The sequence below is a fragment of the Stegodyphus dumicola genome, chromosome 4, assembly GCF_044657685.1.
Source record: "Stegodyphus dumicola isolate Sdum_Otavi_A_Nest chromosome 4, ASM4465768v1".
In the NCBI taxonomy this organism is placed as follows: Eukaryota; Metazoa; Arthropoda; class Arachnida; order Araneae; family Eresidae; genus Stegodyphus; species Stegodyphus dumicola.
The window spans coordinates 110,097,804-110,116,037 of NC_140771.1; the positions used below are offsets into that span (position 1 = coordinate 110,097,804).

Genomic DNA, 18,234 nt, shown 5'->3' on the forward strand with positions numbered 1-18,234 from the left:
AAATAATATATAAAATATTGTACTTTATATGTTGTTCTGAGGAACACCTCTATTCAGAAAGTAATTTCTTTAATAATAGTTACTTTTAAGCTGGTACTTCTACACTGCATTAACTGAAATGCAAATTATTTAAAAATGCAGAATTCAAATTTAATTTGCTTTAAAAATTATTACATCAATTAAATTATTTAAAATTCCTTTTCTTGTACCAAAAAATAAATGTTTTGTATATAATTTCGTTATTTTTTAACAATTATTTTAAATAATTTAAATCTTAAATTCTTAGTCATATAGAAAAAAAACATGAAAAAGGTATAGCAGATATACCAAATGTTTAAAAAATGATTGCATGCTTGCTTAGCTCTTAAATAAATGGTCAAAGTTCAAGATATAAATCAAATAAGGTAAACTTTCACACAGCAATGATTTTGATCACATGACACTTTTTAATTAAAATATGCAAAGTTTATGTTTTTATATGGAAATTTCAGTGGAATAAAAAAAATGGATACTTTTCTGTTTCGCCGGCGCAAATCTCGCTAAACAGACTTTATTGGCGACATTATACAGTATACACATAAAAAAATATTTAAAAAATGTTAGTTCTAAGAATTCTCTTTTTTTTTTTTTTTTTTTTTGAAGGCATAAACATTTTAATATCGCTTAAAATTTTACAAAAAGCCAATAAATAAAGACAATAAATTTGTAAAAAGACATTAATTTAAGAATTTACTATGCTTTCATGGTTCAACATCCTGTTTCGCCGGTTCATATCACGTGACCCCAAGCGATTTCATCGCACGTAAACTACTCTACAAAAATATAATGATCTCAGTAATTATCTACATTAATTTCAAGTTAAATCTTAATTTGGAACACAAGTTTAAATGCAAGAAATACTTCAATTCGTACGAATAGCTTACTCAGAAATTATGTAAAACTGCAGTGCTTTACTTCGCTAATGCATTCTCATTAGAATTGATGAATTTAAACCCTTGACTTTACATTTTCTATATTTTCGGCTTCGGGTAAGCGCTGTGATTGCATCCTAATTGATTTAATTACCGAAAATGGCCTTAGACATAAAACTGAACTATCTGAATGAGGCGTAAAAGGTTACCAGCGAGAATATTCGTTTGGCATCAATTGTACCATTATTGGCGACTTTATCGTTTGCGCCGGCAAAACGGAAAAGTACCAAAAAATGTATTAAAAAATTATGCTTAAAATACTTTAACAAAAAAGTCATCCTCGTGCTAAATTTTAAAGATTTTTCCATTGAAACCCTACCTACTGGCTGCATTCCAACATATTTCCTCAGCGCCAAGCATCACCAGTTTGGTATGGCTTCTTTTTTGGTGATAGTTGTGAGTAGTATCATTCATGCAATCACTCTTTTCATCTAATTATAGTTTTTTGGATTTATCTTACTTTTGGATTGTTCATACCCGATTAAAAAGCTACCAGTCCATTGGCAACTTTGTGAATTTGAAAGAAAAAAACTTGTGTTTCATTAACTTTACAGCTTATAGATACTGTTCTGTTCATAAATAATAATCCAGTGCTTTCTTTATCATCAGCCAATAAACTCCATAGCTCCATTACAATCTAGTATGATCAAAAAAAAAAAAAAAAAAAAAGGATGTACTTATGAAGGGGTTCAATATTGATCAGTGAAATTATGGTTAACTATGTTATAGATAAAGTGACCACATTTTCATTGAGACAAAGTGGGATAAATGAAATGAAATGAAAATTGTAATTTAGTTATGAAAGCAGACCAATAATTCAAAAAAAATTATTGTATACATTCATATACTTGTCTATAAATGTAACCCCCCCCCAAAAAAAAGAAATGTTTCAGATTTTAAATTACGTCCAAAGGGACATTTTTTTAACGTTTTGTGTTAAAATGTTACCTTTATTACCTTTATTTGTATTATTTGTCAGATTGTTACCTTTATTTATTAAATATCATGTTCTTTGTACTTAAACCATAAATTTCAGTTCAATAGCAATGTCGCAAAATAATTTTAAAATGAGCTTATCTTTAGAATTTCCGATACACTGTTTCCGATACGCAGAATTTCCGCTCGCTGGAGATAAAAAGGTACGTACCCCCCTCCCCCCCGGTAGATTGTTACCATTGCTTGCTTCCAAATCGTTGAGTTTTGTTACTCAAAAATTCGTTACAGTTTTGCAAAATATAAAATCGATAATAAAATAAATACCAAATTTCAAATTTGGGCTTCCACAAGCAGTAGTATTACTTCATTCAAAATTTGATGGCTCTATGTACAGTTGTTTTATCACAAAGCGAGAAATATACATACATTTATGCAGATTTTTTATTATTTAATTTCTTCAAATATAATGCAGGACTCTAACATTTTGTGGCAACAATTTGAAAAACGGACATATAAAATGATTCCACGCAAAATCACAAAATGAAAACAATAGTCCTTCTGGCACAAAGCCCCTTTAGACTAAAAATATATTTATTATTAACTACTGGTAACTATAAAATATTTGTAAAAAACAATAATTTGAATATTATGTTTTTTAATTAATTTAATATTTTATTAAAAAAATTATGATTTTCTTTCAGGTCATATTTTTTATCCGAGTGAATACTATGCAGTAAACTCGGATCATTTATTAAAATGTCGTGAAATTTCTCACATAAATTGGTCAAATTATATTTTATGCTTAATACAGATTTTAAAGTTTTAATGCTGAACTGTGTTTTTTCAATTGCTCATATTTTATTGATACTAGAAAAAACACGTTCTGTTGCTGCATTTATTCATGAAGGGAGAGCACGGAAGGGAGAGCACGTGTTTTACAATTTTCAAAATATTTTCATAAGGAATATATGTTTAAAATGAAGAAATAACTCTGTCCATTTTTTTGTCTATTTCCACGTTTGCAGACAACTAACATTTAATTTTTTCAATCACGTATCTTTTTACCAATGACACCTTATCAAAAAGATCATTTTCACAAATATTATTTTTCGGAAAATGGTTACTAATATATTAGAGATTTTTCCACATATTCCCATAAAATCTCCTTTTTTAATGTCACCCAATGAAATTTTTTAGTATCCTCGAATTGAACTGTCCATTCTTCAAGATATTCCAAGCAGTTATAAAAATTTCGACTTCTTTCAGAAAATCAGGTCGTTTAATAGCATCTTGTTCTTCCAACCTGGTGATGTCCTTTAGAATAACTAAAGCAATGTAATAGTTATCAATTCTTTCTTGTAATTTTATTTTTAAATTATTGATTTCATTTGACACTTCCGTAATTGAAATTTTGTCCCCTTCAATAATTTTCACAACATTGTGAAACGATGTTGCTTGGTTGTGGATGAATTGAAGCCAAATTTGTGATATGTAATTTTCAAAAAAGAGGTGCAATATTCTTGGACATTTATCTTGTGATAAAAAGTATGATTTTTAATGGTTTGTATATTTTTAAACATTTTTCTACAGCTGGTAAAAATCATGTTTTGCTGTAACCAATGATTCTTTTATATTCGATTTCTGCACTTTCACAAAAAACCTTCAAACTTTTAATATGCACAGTTTATATAAAAAAATACAAATAAATTTTTGCAATAATATTTTCAAGATCCACTGGAAGTAAGTCAGATGCTGTTTGAATAGTACTGTGTAGAATGTGCGCTGCACAACCTACTCCAATAATTTTTTGGTTCAAATGTTTATTAAGTTTCGTAAAAAACGTTATTGATGCCTCTTCTAGCTTTTCGACCAAAATTTACGTTAGTGTTATCCTCACAATTAGCAATAATTTTATTGTTCAAATTATTCTTTTTTAAAATAGTACTTATTGAATCAAAAATTATTTATGAAGTTTCACCCGACAATGAAATAAAATCTGATATTCTAATTTTAATTCCTGTTTCTGGATCAAAACGTCTAACAATTGTGGGAAATAATTTTAAATCTTTGTGGTTGGAAGCATCACAATATATGGATGTAAATGTGCATGTATTTAATTCTTTCTGCAATTGTGAAAGCGAATATAGTGAAAAACATTACAAATAATTGCTTGGATTTTTGTTTTTGCACATGCAAATTTTTTGTCGTATAATGTTTTGTACAATTTGCAATGTACAATCAATTAATCTGAAACTTTGATTGTGGTTTATGGTGTGGAAAGCAAATAGCTCTTCAGCTAATGCTAGCTGTTCCTCCGTTAACAATACATATTCCTTGATGAGACGTAATGACAATGATTGAACACCACCGAGTAAATCTAACTCGTTACATCGCCTAATTTAATTTACTTTGTGGCATGCATTTTATGTGTTTTTTATTTATGTATTTATGTATTTTTTATTCTTTTATATTTACTATAATTTTTAATAGGTAATATATTTTTAAAGTACAATTAAAATAAGAAATGCAGATGTTTTCTAAAAAGCGAGACATTTTTAAAAATCAGCGGGAGGTGGGACATTCCTCCGAAAAGCGTGACTGTCCCGCTACAGTCAGGACGTGTGGTCACTTAAGAGTCTTTTGCATAGTATCCTGTTTTGTCGTTCTTAAGGCGAAGGCTAATTCATTGACATAGCTATCCCAATGGTCATGGTAATTCTTAACATATCCCCGGGTAATTTTAACAATATTTTTTTTACGCATTCCGCTATATTCAGTTGCGGCGAGTACCATTTTTATTTGGTGTATGCCAACTCCTGTGCAAAGATTTTCAAATAAGTGACTAACAAATTGTTTTCCATTATCAGATATTACTTTTACTGGGTCGTATTTTAAAATATATTTATTTAAGAACGAATCTGACAATATTTTTGCTGATGCTGGTTTAAGGGAAATTATTTCCATGCATTTTGAAAAATGGTCAATGATAATTCAGATATTATCTATTCTTATTTAACCCTGTTCTAGGATAAGGTCCGATCAAGTCGATGCCCACCAATTCATTGGGGATATTGGTCTTTTATGTTATTTAAGTACCCAGTCAGGCTATAATTAACATCATTAATTAATTGGCACATGTGACATAACTTCACATATGCTGTTACTATTATCTGTAACTGTGAAAAATAAACCACTTCGCGAACCCTTTGCAATGTTTTCCTAATACTTAGGTGACCCAATATGGGTGAATCGTGCAGCTCTGCTAAAATATTTAATCATAGACTTGCCGAGATCACTGGCCGGTACTCTTGATTCTTATTAGTTCTTTTCGTGTAAAGCAGCAATTTATCAATGATTTCATAGCGGGCTGATGTATTTTTAATTGCTTTATGCCCACATTTCTCGAAATGTTCGGGGAGGTCTTCAAAATATGCATTAATATCTTTGAACTCAGGGTGCGACTTAGGTTCTGCAATTTTTATTTCACAGAATTATGTTTCCAAAGTTAACATTGTACATCTGACTGTATATCCCTCTTCATCAATCTTAATTCTTGATCAGGGTTCGTAGCGGTCCTTACAAGTGCTTATAAGTCCTTATATACAGTCAAAAGTCGTTAATCCGGACTCGTCGGGACTTCGGCGATTCCGGATTATCGATTTTTCCGGATTATAGATCATCAGTTTAAATCTCGTAAGATGGCATGCAGAAATTCTAAAATTAAAAATATGAAACCGTAATTTATGAAATAAAGAACAATTTTAATCTAAAGGGAATCAAAATTTACAAAAAAAAAAAAAAAAAAAAGCATAATATTTATTTGTTTACTTTATTAAACATTTCTTTCAATGTAAGTTGTTTAAGTTGCTTTGTTTTATGTGATAATACTTTCTCTTTAATTCTATAAACAGACATAATTTCTTGTTCAGTTACAAAGTTCCGCTGTTCAAGTCCCGTTAATTGCTGCACCGAGAATACCGACTAACTTCTCAATCGAAATTTTTTCGTTTTCACTAACCTCTCTGTAACATTCTTCATGTCTTTATCCATTTTTTGCAGCAATTCCACTTTTTGTTTGATGGACATCGAAACATACTTTCGTTTTGTACGATCCTTTGGGAGCTCCAGAATCGGAAATTCTATTTGACATAATCGAAAGTTCAAGTTTACTTTTATAAAATTGCTCTTACAGTCAGCAAAAAATAAGTAACCGGATCCAATTCGAAGATTAAGAAACAATGCAATCATCAACATTAACTGAAATAGATAATTAGATAATTTTAGATTATACCGTCCGTTATACATAAAACGCGCACGCGAAAACGTTTTCTGCGCTTGCTCACATGCATATGCGCAGTCGTAAAAGGTCTTATGCGCATGTGTCAACGTGGCGCACGCGCAGAAAGTTTTAAGCTTTGAGGTCCGGATTATGGGTGTTTGAATTAACAACTTTTGACCGTATTTGAAAATAAAATATAAAAGCCCTTATAGGTGCTTACTTTTTCTTTAAAGCCCTTATTTTTTTGTTTTTAATGCTTATTTTTTGCTTTTAGTGCTTTTTTAATGAACGTGCATTTTTCTCCCCGTACCAAATCTTAAACTAAATAAACAACTTTTCTTCCTTATATGCAACGTCAGATAGTGAATCATACTCCCGGAAATTGTTCCCCCCACTTTCTCTGCATTAACGTAACCTATGGTGCGCGCAAGAGTACAGACAGGTGCACGTCGTTCTATTGGTCAAAGAATTGCGAAAACGGTAGAAAATTCCGGTACATTCGGTATTCTTTTCCTCCCACCCAAATACTACACACGTTTGAATTTCTATCAAGATTTTAATAATTTGCATTCTCGTTCCACGTGGTCAGTTCATATTCATGTTTATTATGATCGTTATGCTTATATTATGAGCATAAGAAGGAATATTTATAATAATATAGTTGCAGTAACTGCTGAAGTATAGATAAACTTCCAAAAATGGGTGTGTTTTTACACAGATTAGCTTTCTAAGGAATAATATTTGGAATGGCTTAAATAAAAGGAAAGTAACCGAATAGTCAATATATATATATAGGCCAATACATTATATAGTACGGAAGTTGGGAGGTTCTCTCCTTTCTCCGCAAAATCTCTGATATTGAAGCAGCGGACTTTTTTTTTTTGGTCACTGTCTAATCTGGATTCAATAGAATTAAAAAGTTTTTGCGGTCTACCCAACCTAAGCAAAGATTGATTCTATTCCGGAAAGTTAACGCAGTGTGTTGAAAATTAGAATCGGAAACACTCCAGATTAGTAAGTCTCTTTCTTTTCCTTTATTTAGTTCTTTATTCTCCGAATACCGGCAGATGTTGATTCCAATTGCGTAATATGACATGTGGAAGAATTATGCCGCACATATTGCGCAATAACGTTTGTGGTATTTTGCAGAGATAATTAATTTATATGTTCAGTCCGAGATTTGTGTATGAACACTTAAAAGAGTTTTACTGTGCTTTTTAAGCAGAATTTTTCTCAGTTCCGTTGGTCCATTTTTATATGATGCACATATCGAAATGTCAAAATCATTTAAGAAATCTAAAGAACGGCTACAATCTCCCCCACTCCTCTTTTTCCAGTTGCTATCTGGAATATTTGGCAATTTCCGAGTATGTGGGTTAGCTAAGCTTTTACTGTTAAAGGATGACTGCATGAAGCAATTTCCCGTCTTCTGATTTCAGAAATGTGTCTCTTTTTTACTTAATTACTTTGCTTGGAATATATGTTAAAGGAAAACTGTTATGCAATGAAAATTTAGAAAATGTTCAGAATTTTGATTTAAGTTAAATTATTTAAATATTAATATGAGTGGAAAAATAAATTGTATTTATTATTAGGTGCCAAACGAATACAATATGGCTTATTATTATTTATTTTCTATATTTTGAACTGAAATTTCAATGCTCATTCTCTTAATAAATATTGCATTGCTCATATTTTAAATTACAAGTCTAATTTTTCTCTTAAGGTTATGCAGTTGTATATAATGTAATTAGACAGGTGCTTATTTTTTCCTTAAAATGTGCTTGAAAATTGCTTATAGGTGCTTTTTTTTTTAACTAAAATGTGGCTACGAACCCTGTTGATAGGGCATTCGCGACAACATTTTCCTTCCCCGGCATGTGTTTTATTATTAAACTCCTGCAGTTTTAAGATTAAACGTATAAGCCAAGATGAAAGATTTTTGCCAGAATACAAGCGACCAACTGCCACATGGTCTGAGTAGACCATCACCGGGACGCTTCCAAAGTAAATTCAGAGTTTCTGCACTGCTAATAAAACAGCAAGAGTTTCTCTTTCCTTTGCAGTATAGTTTCATTGAGTTTGGTTCAGCTCGAACACAGTGTTTGCCTCCGTGGTTCACAGGAACATAGTTTTCTTGCATTTGAGAACCAGCAAGGGTTCAACTATCTTTGCAAAGTCCTTGATAAAGAATGGATAGTATGAGCACATGCCCAAAAATGATGTTAATGTGTTTTCTGTATGAGGAGGCGGGTAACTCGCCTTAACTGATTGCTAAGATTTTAGAATTGTCAGTTTCAGTACCTTTTTTCAAGATATTGTACCCAAGGTATCTAAGTCCCTTTGCTGCAGATTTACATTTCTTAGGATTCACCTTGAGGTCAGCTTCATTTAATAATGAAAAAAACTTCTTTTAAATGCTCAGTATGCACGTCTATCATTTCGCTTGTAATTATTATATCATCTAAATAAATTAATGTACTTTATATTTATTTAGATGATATAATAATTACAAGACAAGATAGGTCTTAATAATCGCCTAAGACAGGTCTTAATACAATATCCATTACCTTCTGAATGTAGTTGGAGTGCCATTTAAGCCAAACACTATTCTCAAAAAGGCATACATCCTCGACTTTGTTATGAAGGCAGTTTTCTTGACAGTTTTGGATTTTACTGAAATTTGAAAATACCTTGACGTCAGGTCTAGTGTAGTCATATACTTATTGGTAGATCGAATTTTCCATATTACCTCATCAGTTATCAGAATGGAGTAAATAGAATATTTTGTTATACTATTCAGTTTACAGTAATACAAATCTACAAAAATTCGGATCTGACTGTGGGAGGTTGTTTTTCTATCTACATAAAACTACCGGGCTTGTGTAGGGACTGCTACTAGGAATAATTATTTTATTGACCAGCATTTGTTTAATATGACACATAAAAAACTGCATTGCACCCCAGTGTCGAGTAAGGCCATAGTAGGCACGTTGTTTTATAAAACATGAATTTCAAGTAAGGCTAAATTCTGTACCACTACCATATTTAATTTCTGAGAGAGTTTTCTTCATAGGGGGTGACCGGCCACTCCGATCAGTTTAAATCCTTTTGTTCTGCCCCTTGCTTCTGTTGCTCCTTCTTGCGATCTCCAAATACTCCAGATAATCGGTCGTCACTGAATCTTTGCCATCAAACATCATGGCTGGCTTCATAGCTGCCAGCGTGGTTTCTACTATGAAACAAAATCTCTTCATAGGGTTTGCTGGTGGATCAGGGATTTGAAAGGTAGGAGGGGTCCGCATAAATTTTCCATTTTCTAATGACATGGTTTGTTAAAATGCTTCGGGTTTGTAAAATGCTTCGGTTAAAATGCTTCGAAGATTTCCATGAATACAGTGTTCCTCACTTTTATTCTGTTAAACTAAGTGTCAAGGAACCTATTGAACTGCTAAGCGAATAACTGCTTATGTCCAAGAACAGAAACATAAACTCAGGAAGGGTTAATTACCCTTTATTTCACTTGGAATAAGATTAACAGTTGGCCTCTTTCTCAGGGCATACAGCAAAGCCTCCACTTGGGCTTAAAATGTAAGAAATAAGAACTAACTAATGACTAACTAAAGAGATTTAGCTGAAGCTAACACAATTCTAAACTAGTTGGCCCATAATAACAGCTTAGAGAGATGTAGCCCAAAGGCAAATGCCCGCTACTCAGGAATCCTCACTCTCTCTGGTGAAGTCAGATGAATTAAATACAGATGAAAAATTCAGATGAATTAAATACTATTCTCCTTCTCATTTGCATTTAACATGAATCTAGAAACTCATTCTGGTAGAGAGTTGTAAGTTGAAAACAAGGATTGAAAAAAAAAGGGTTCCAAATTTAAAAATAACTTATGAAATTAAAATATACCTTACAGTACAAATCCATGTATACTCATATACAGGTGTAGTACACTAATGCACGAGTTGATTTTTATTCTGTGTGTATTAAAAAATATCTTGATTCTATTCAAAGTTGAAATTGAGGTTGCAGATAATTAGAATGTGCATTTTTTTCTTTTTCACTGCAATAGATTTCACAATTTAGAATTTGCCAAGTAAGAAATATGCTGCTAATCTATTTCTTCAGAAAAAAAAGGTATTTTCCACAAAGAAAGATTGTGCTCAATTAACCATCTCATGGAATTAATGCGACTTGAAACTTTAATGGTATGCAGCCATTTCTCATGCAAGAAAGAAAAAAAGCATGCGGAACAAACACTTGATCCTTCATTCCTTTCTTTACTGCCGTATGATTCATTTACTTACGATGTCAAGAGTTAATGGCTTGCAGCTTCGAATAAATCACAACAGTTGACTGGAATAATTGCATGCGACAGATAATTGATAGAATAATTATAATGGTAACAGTTATGTGCCAATTCCTGGGTATATCATCATAATGTTAAGTAAGACTGGTAGATACAGAAGAGTGGAAATTAATGAAAGATTCTTCAGAAAAAGTTTAAAAAAAGGGGGGGCAGGCCATGTTCTTCCACCAGCTTGCACGTCCATGCTATTGTAATTGCTCCATTTAATTTGCTATCGTTTGCACGTATGTGCTATTGTAATTACTTCCATTTAATTTGTCCTTAGGTAGAATTTTATTCATATGCAGTACACTGCAGAGCATCAGCCATGTTGCTGTGGAGCATCAGCCTCACAATATTGCATGCCAGATGTAGAGAATTTATTCCTCCTACCTAATATCACTACCTTAATTCAATTGTTGGATCAAAAGATCATAAAACTTTCAAAGCCTTTTATACTGTGCATGTTTACACCTCTGCAAGTAAAATGCTAGATGAAGGAAACTGTTACACGGGGATGGCATTTTGAAATCAATTGAACATACTCCATTGCATAGAAATGATTAAACTCACATGAGAGTTCATCAACATCAAAGGTACGGTAACATCAGCTGTGGCCAAAAGTTGTCAATAATTTTAAAGGATTTCCATGAACTGAAAAGCCAAAGAAATCATACAAATTGCAAAATTCAATTGGGGCAAAAGAGTTTTAGATATGGAAGAAGTCAATGAATAAATTGGAAATGACTTTTTAAAAGAGAGAAATGAAGAACTGGATTATCTTATAAACCAGCTGAAAATGAAAGTAGCAATAGTGAACAAGATAAAATCCCTTTAAATTACATGAAGTTAAATAAATTGTTGAAAAAGCCAGAGGAGCTATTGAGTTTTGCAATGGAGATTGGTCCCAAGTGAAGAAAGAAGAAGGCACTTAATGAATGAGAAGAAATGAAGATCTGTGCTTTTTATTTCAAGTTTCACAGAGTTGCATCAGTCATTATTCCAAGCAAGTATCAGCAGATTTGAAAAGAAATAATTTTATCATATTTGTACTTATTAAACAACCTCTCTATTAACTCTTTTTTTTTTTTTTTTTTTTTTTCTCATTTCAAAAAGTGATACTAGAAGTTAATTCCAAAAATATTTAGATTCATTTAATTTATATATATTTTCTTAATTTGAACTGTACTTATATTTACCATAAAAAGGTAACTTTGTGAAATACAGTTTTGCCATATGTGAAGTGTATTAATGACATAAGCCCATCATTCACCAAGGGTTGACTGTATAAAGTGGTATAGCCTAAAAAACTATTTTACTCTTTTGCAGTGTTCATTTGCTTTTAGAACAATTGTAATAATTTTATTTATGTAATTTTAATTGCTGTTTACATTCTTTAGGTGATGCAAAGCTATGGACGTCAGTTTTATGATAGAGTTCTTAACCTATGCAAAGATATCCGGCGCGGTAATGTTGTGTTTCTCAATGAAATTTGTAAAGATGCATATGTTCCAAGGTTCACTTCAGAATCCCTAGATGAATGGATGATGAAGTTTGTTTTCTTTTTTTTTTTTTTTTTTTCTTATTTTTTCTTTCCATCTATATTTTATACAGTCAAAAGTCGTTAATCCGGACTCGTCGGGACTTCGGCGATTCCGGATTATCGATTTTTCCGGATTATAGATCATCAGTTTAAATCTCGTAAGATGGCATGCAGAAATTCTAAAATTAAAAATATGAAACCGTAATTTATGAAATAAAGAACAATTATGATCTAAAGGGTATCAAAATTTGCAAAAAGAAAAAGCTTAATATTTATTTGTTTACTTTATTAAACATTTCTTTCAATGTAAGTTGTTTAAGTTTTGCTTCGTTTCATGTGATAATACTTTCTCTTTAATTCTATTAAACAGACATAATTTCTTGTTCAGTTACAAAGTTCCGCCGTTCAAGTCCTATAATTGCTGTGTCAAGAACACCGACTAATTTGTCAATCGAAATTTTTTTGTTTTCAATAACATCTGTCACTTTTCTTCACTATTGGAAGCGAATTATAATGACGAGGAACTTGTTTTAAATCATATCAAAGACGGAGCATATCGAGATGAAATACTACATTTGGTAAGGAATTATAAGCCAAATAAAATAAAAACATCTGCGCTGAAGATAAGGATAGTGCTGACAAATCAACTTCCAATTCATTATGCGCCCGCCGCCGAGCAGCGTGAAATTGATAAACAGATTTCGGATTTCAAAACATACTTTCGCTTTAGATCCTTTACATATTAACAAATATATATCGGAAATTCTATTTGATATAATCGAAAGTTTAAGCTTACTTTTATAAAATTGCTCTTACAGTCTGCAAAAAATAATAAGCCGGATGCAATTCGAAAATTAAGGAACAACACAATCATCAACATTAACTGAAATAGATAATTATTTAGCTTATACGTCCATTATACATAAAATGCGCACGCGAAAACGTATTCTGCACTTGTGCACACTCATATGCGCAGTCGTAAAAGGTCTTACGCGCACGCGTGAACGCCTCTGCGCATGTGTCAACGCGGCACATGCGCAGAAAGTTTTTAGTTTTCATGTCCGGATTATAGATCATTCCGAATTATGGGTGTCCGAATTAACGACTTTTGACTGTATAAAGAATTATTCATGATACATATACATGATGTGCTCTAAGTATTGTGAAAAGCATTGAGATGCTTAATAAGATAGGTATTTAAGCCAAATCTGCATCCATAATTGGATATCAGTGTGCTATTTACTGCTGTGGTATGTTGCACTAATCAAGAAGTATATTCCATGAGTTCTGGAAGGTTCTAGCTGGAATTTGCCACAATTTTTTCCTTATCTTGTGACAAAACTGCTACCGTATAATGGTCATTTTAATTCATCCCATGGGTAACAGTTTAGTAATTGAACTTGCCGTAGTGATATAGTGTAAAGGTAATCTAAGTTCGTATGTGCTCCTTGTATGAAGTGATGCAGTTATAGACCTTGATCATGAATTAGGGCATGTAACGTTGACCAGAATTTGGATCTGTGCTGAACTGTTTCCACAATGTAGGCAGTTTAGAATAATTGTTAGTGTTCAGTAATACTTGCAAACCCATAATTTACTCTCTAGAGATCAATGATATAGCCCATTAAGTAAAACAGTCCCAATGCAAAAGCAGATTTTATAATGACGATCAGCACAACATATAATCATACATTTCTGTACCAAAATGTAACAATCAGATTGACAAAAATTTAGCAATATTCGGTGTACCATAAAGCATTTTTCCATTCCTCCATACTGCACCACTGTAATCTTTCTTAAGTATTTGGTCATCTTGATGTTTGATTTTCAGCAATTTCTGGCCTAAGTTAGGCATGCATTTCAGTTTGTATCCGACAGTCTTTGTGCAATAGTTGAAGCCTTTTGCATTTAAGAATTCATTCTTATTACAACAGTGTGTGATACTTCTTTGGCAATATGAAGCAACTCCAATGATGGAACACAGAAAAAACTTTATTTAGCACTCAAAATGGCGACATACAAAAGAAGAGAAAACATATTCTATAAACTTATTTAAAAAAAAATAATTGCATGCTTCATGCGAGAAAATGCATGCAGCTCTCGAGCCTGCATTTCAATATTGCCAGTAATCTGTACATTATTTATTATTCATCTATTTCAAATGCACGAGAGATTAATAACGATATTAAAGCTGTTACAAGTGGAAGCACTTTTTTTTTCCAGATGCATTTATACTTTCTTGTGCTGCTTTCTGCCTGAGTTTATGAAGCATATTGCTGCATCTGCTAAGCATATCACTATGATGATATTCATATGGAAATCAAATAAGTTTGAAAGGCTTAAAATTTTATGAATGAACTTCCTATTTTTAATAGCATCTCATGATTATAGCATTTATAGAGTTACTTAATTTTTATGTATGATTTTTTTTTAAGTAAATGATTTTGATTTATGTTGTTTATGAATCACTATTATGTATAGCTCTATTATTATTGCAATCTATGGCAAATTATGTTCATTTCTTTCCTTTTTTATTTTGTTAATAAATCTCTCAAAATAGTTTTCATGAGGTAAATGGAATTTTTATGTTTTTATATAAAATTATCTTGATTGATATCTGTGTAGCTTTTGAAAAGTTACTATAATCTGCAATTGCTTATATATATGTGTGTGTGTGTGTAATGAAAGCAAAAATTTAGAAGTACTGATGTAGGAACACTGAGAGGTAGAAGCGTAGCAATGTTGTTAGGTGTAGAATGTAGATCCATTTTGAAGAGGAAGAATACTGAATGCATAAAATGCTGAAATGCCGATCAATAATGAATAAAAAATTTGTCAGTCGAGGCAGTTTTAATTCGATTTCTATTTAAATTTATATTTATAGTTGCAGTTCACTTGGCACACTAATAGTGCATATTTTCAGAAAATTTACATTTTTGAATACTATTGCAATAAGAAGAGAACACAGCATAATGAAATGGTGTCCAAGCAGCAACAGAGATACAAGTGAAGTAAGCAGTCATCCAATTTCGCAGCTCACTAAAGAGGAAGGATTTGGTTCTACAAAGCATTCAGTTCTCAGAGTTTAGGCTCCGAAATAATTATTTCATCAACACTAAGCCAGCTTTGTGTCATAGATTAATTAGAAATGTTATTATTATTTTTAGACTAATAAAGATGAAATAACCAAACTAAAAACGAGCAAATAAAAGCCTGTTACTAGATTAAATTATAAAGCTGATTTACATATTTTTTATCTTACATATCCCCCCCTCCCTTCAAAGAGAAAAAAAGCCTTTTGAGAAGAAAGCGAAGTAAGAGAAAGTTTTCGCAATATTTAAAGTATACAAGTCATGAGTATACATTAAGGACGTAGCTTGTAGGTTTCAGTATGCCCCATCGTTATTCGTGAGTTCCCTCATATGTAAATTAGAAAATACTGAAAAGTCTAATTTTAAAATATTGTGACAAAATTTCTACTAAAGAAAACTAAATGACAATAACTTGACAAAAACACAATTTTGAAAATTTTAAGCTCTGTTTTCAAAATAGTAGAAAAATGTCCAATGAAATGTTTTTCAAAGTTTTTGATGTAATAGTTCCACAGAGTTCTTACTTATTATGAAAATATGAAATTATAACAGTTTGTGAGTAATTGATTAAATTCTCCTTACTGCAAATTCAATGCAATAACATAATAATAGAATAACTTCGATGATTAGTTGACATGACTTTTCCAAACAAAATCAGTGTACTAACTTGCTGATGAATGGGGATACTTAAGTACAGCAAATTGGAAAACCTCAATTCCTTAAAAAAGGTAACTGGTTTTTAGCATTGTACAATTATCAAAGTTTGCTATTTATATTAATTAATTGAAATATAGAAATTATACAAAACTAAGATTGAAGTTTAAGACAAAAAACTCGTATAATCAAATTAAGTCCTTTAAATTTTTCAAAATAGAATTTCACATTACTGTATAATAGGAAAGAAAAAAATTCAATTTTTAAAAATTTTGTGCTAAACTATGGCCAGAGGATCGTGGCTGATAAAAAAATATTAAAACCAAGTCAGTTTTGTCTGTATGTAAGATAAAAAATATGTAAATCAGCTTTATAATTTAATTAATTTTAATTGTCTTTTAATTACTCTGTTTTAATTTGGTTATTTCCCTTTTATTCTAAAAATAGTAACGTTTCTGGGCTATTTCTTTCATTATTTTGAATATGATTAGATAGTTCTTGGTACTTACACTATCTTCACATACAAAATTATTTTGAAAAAGTTTATCTAAATACCTTTACTTATTATATCTTTAAACTGATATACTTCTTAATTATTAAAATTCAGTTGCATTTTGAATAAAGAAACACAAGATGATGATAATAATAAATATATTAGACTAAAATTGACAACAAAAATATTATATTATTAGCAAGTCTGCCTATTTTACATGATAATTTAATTACTTTGGTCACAAAAAGACCTCCAGATAGAGATATTAATTTTGTGTTAGGGTTGTTCTCAATAATCTGGATTTGTGCATTGATACAGCTTAAAGTAGTTACAGAAATTATATTTATTTGACTGCCAGTGTCAATTATAGCAGGAAGATTTTGTTTTCTTATTTGAATATGTACTTTCAAGTATTGTCACTTCTTATGTAAAGGTTTTTGGGGAGGTGTATGATAATATAGAGCAGGATATGGCTGATACAGATAAACCATGTGTGGCTGGAAATTCCTCTAGGCCTGATTTTTGAGGTACATACCACCTAGGGTAAAATGGCCTTGGGGTACAATATCTAGGCTGTAAAAATTTTGCTGTAAATTTTGTCTGGGAGCTGGTACATTATTAGTATCTAGGTACATTATTAGTATTCTGTGATTCTCCTTGCAAACTTGAGGTAGGAAATATCTTACCCACTAAAATTCACTCTTCTTCCAGTAAATTAATATTCTGGACAGTTAGCAACATCCTTTGTTGCTCTGGCAATCCTTGATTTAAGGCTTCAATTAAAGTTTTGTTATTTAATTTTAAGCTAGATGCTGCAAAATGTAATTTTTGTCTGAAGTACTTTTCAGTATCATTAAATTTGGAATAGGTGACAACCACAAAATCATTATAGGTAATACATTACACTCCCGATTATCCACGGAATTGGGTGGCGCGGCCGCCGCAGATTACAAAAATTGCGGATAATCCGAAAAAAGCTAAAAATGGGTATAGCAAAAGAGAAAACAGTCATTCCAACTTTGAAAATTTGTTTTATGTGCAATAAAACGTAAACAGCAGAAAATGTTTAACTAATGCTTATTATTTTAGTATATCACTCAAAACTAACCTAAAATGCATTTAGTAAATGAAAACAGAAAAGTGTTTTGTACTTTCGAGAGGCGTCAAGGATACACTGAAAAATTAATACATATGTACTGTTTTAATACTGTAATGTATTATGTAATTACAAAAGCATAACTGCAAAACTACACCTTTTTGAAGAAATCAGTCATTTGTGTTTGCTTCTTGCTTTGGAAGCATTTTCTCTTGATCCGAGATTGCATTTTTCGTAGCGTAAGTTTCTCGGCCAACTCCGCGTCGTCTTGTTCTTCCAAATCGCTCAGCAGTCCGTTGACTTGTTGCAAAGCCGCTTCGTAAGTCTTCCGCATCTGCACAGTGGTCTCTTCTTCACCTTCACTTTGCTGTCCTTCATTCTCGGTCTCTCCCCTTGCTTTCTTCACAATTTCGTTATCTGTCAAGCGTTCGAAGCCAGGTTCATTGACGTCACACTCCAACCACTCGTTAATGTTTTCAAGCATTGACGTTCTCACCACGCGGAACTGTTTTAACCATATCGGCAAGAGTTGCCGTGGGGCGTGTCTACATCTTCGTTCTCTTTTTCGCAACTCAAAGGGGTTAGGTTGTTGTTGGCTTCAACTTTAGGCATGAGTTTTCTCCATGATTTTATAAGGTTGATGGTTTCACTGAGTCCCATGCAGATGCAATATTGTAGATGCTGTCCAAGATTGTGTAGTGTTTCCAAAACTCTTTCAGATCATAACCTTCTTCAATTTTGATCATTAACAGCTTGGTTCGGTATGTTGTCTTCATTGTTGCAATGACTTCCTTGGTCCGTGGGTTGGATTAGCG

At 31.8% G+C, this 18,234-nt stretch overlaps 1 protein-coding gene across 2 annotated transcripts in view; it reads left to right on the top strand.

Moving 5' to 3' along the window:
- LOC118188817 (DIS3-like exonuclease 1) overlaps nt 1–18,234 on the top strand; it is a 218,659-nt gene that overhangs the window by 39,010 nt on the left and 161,415 nt on the right. For both annotated transcript variants that reach the window (XM_085815332.1, XM_085815331.1), the window contains exon 3: nt 11,942–12,093. In XM_085815332.1, the coding sequence (XP_085671458.1) occupies nt 11,942–12,093 (152 nt within the window). The remainder of the gene's footprint in view (nt 1–11,941; nt 12,094–18,234) is intronic.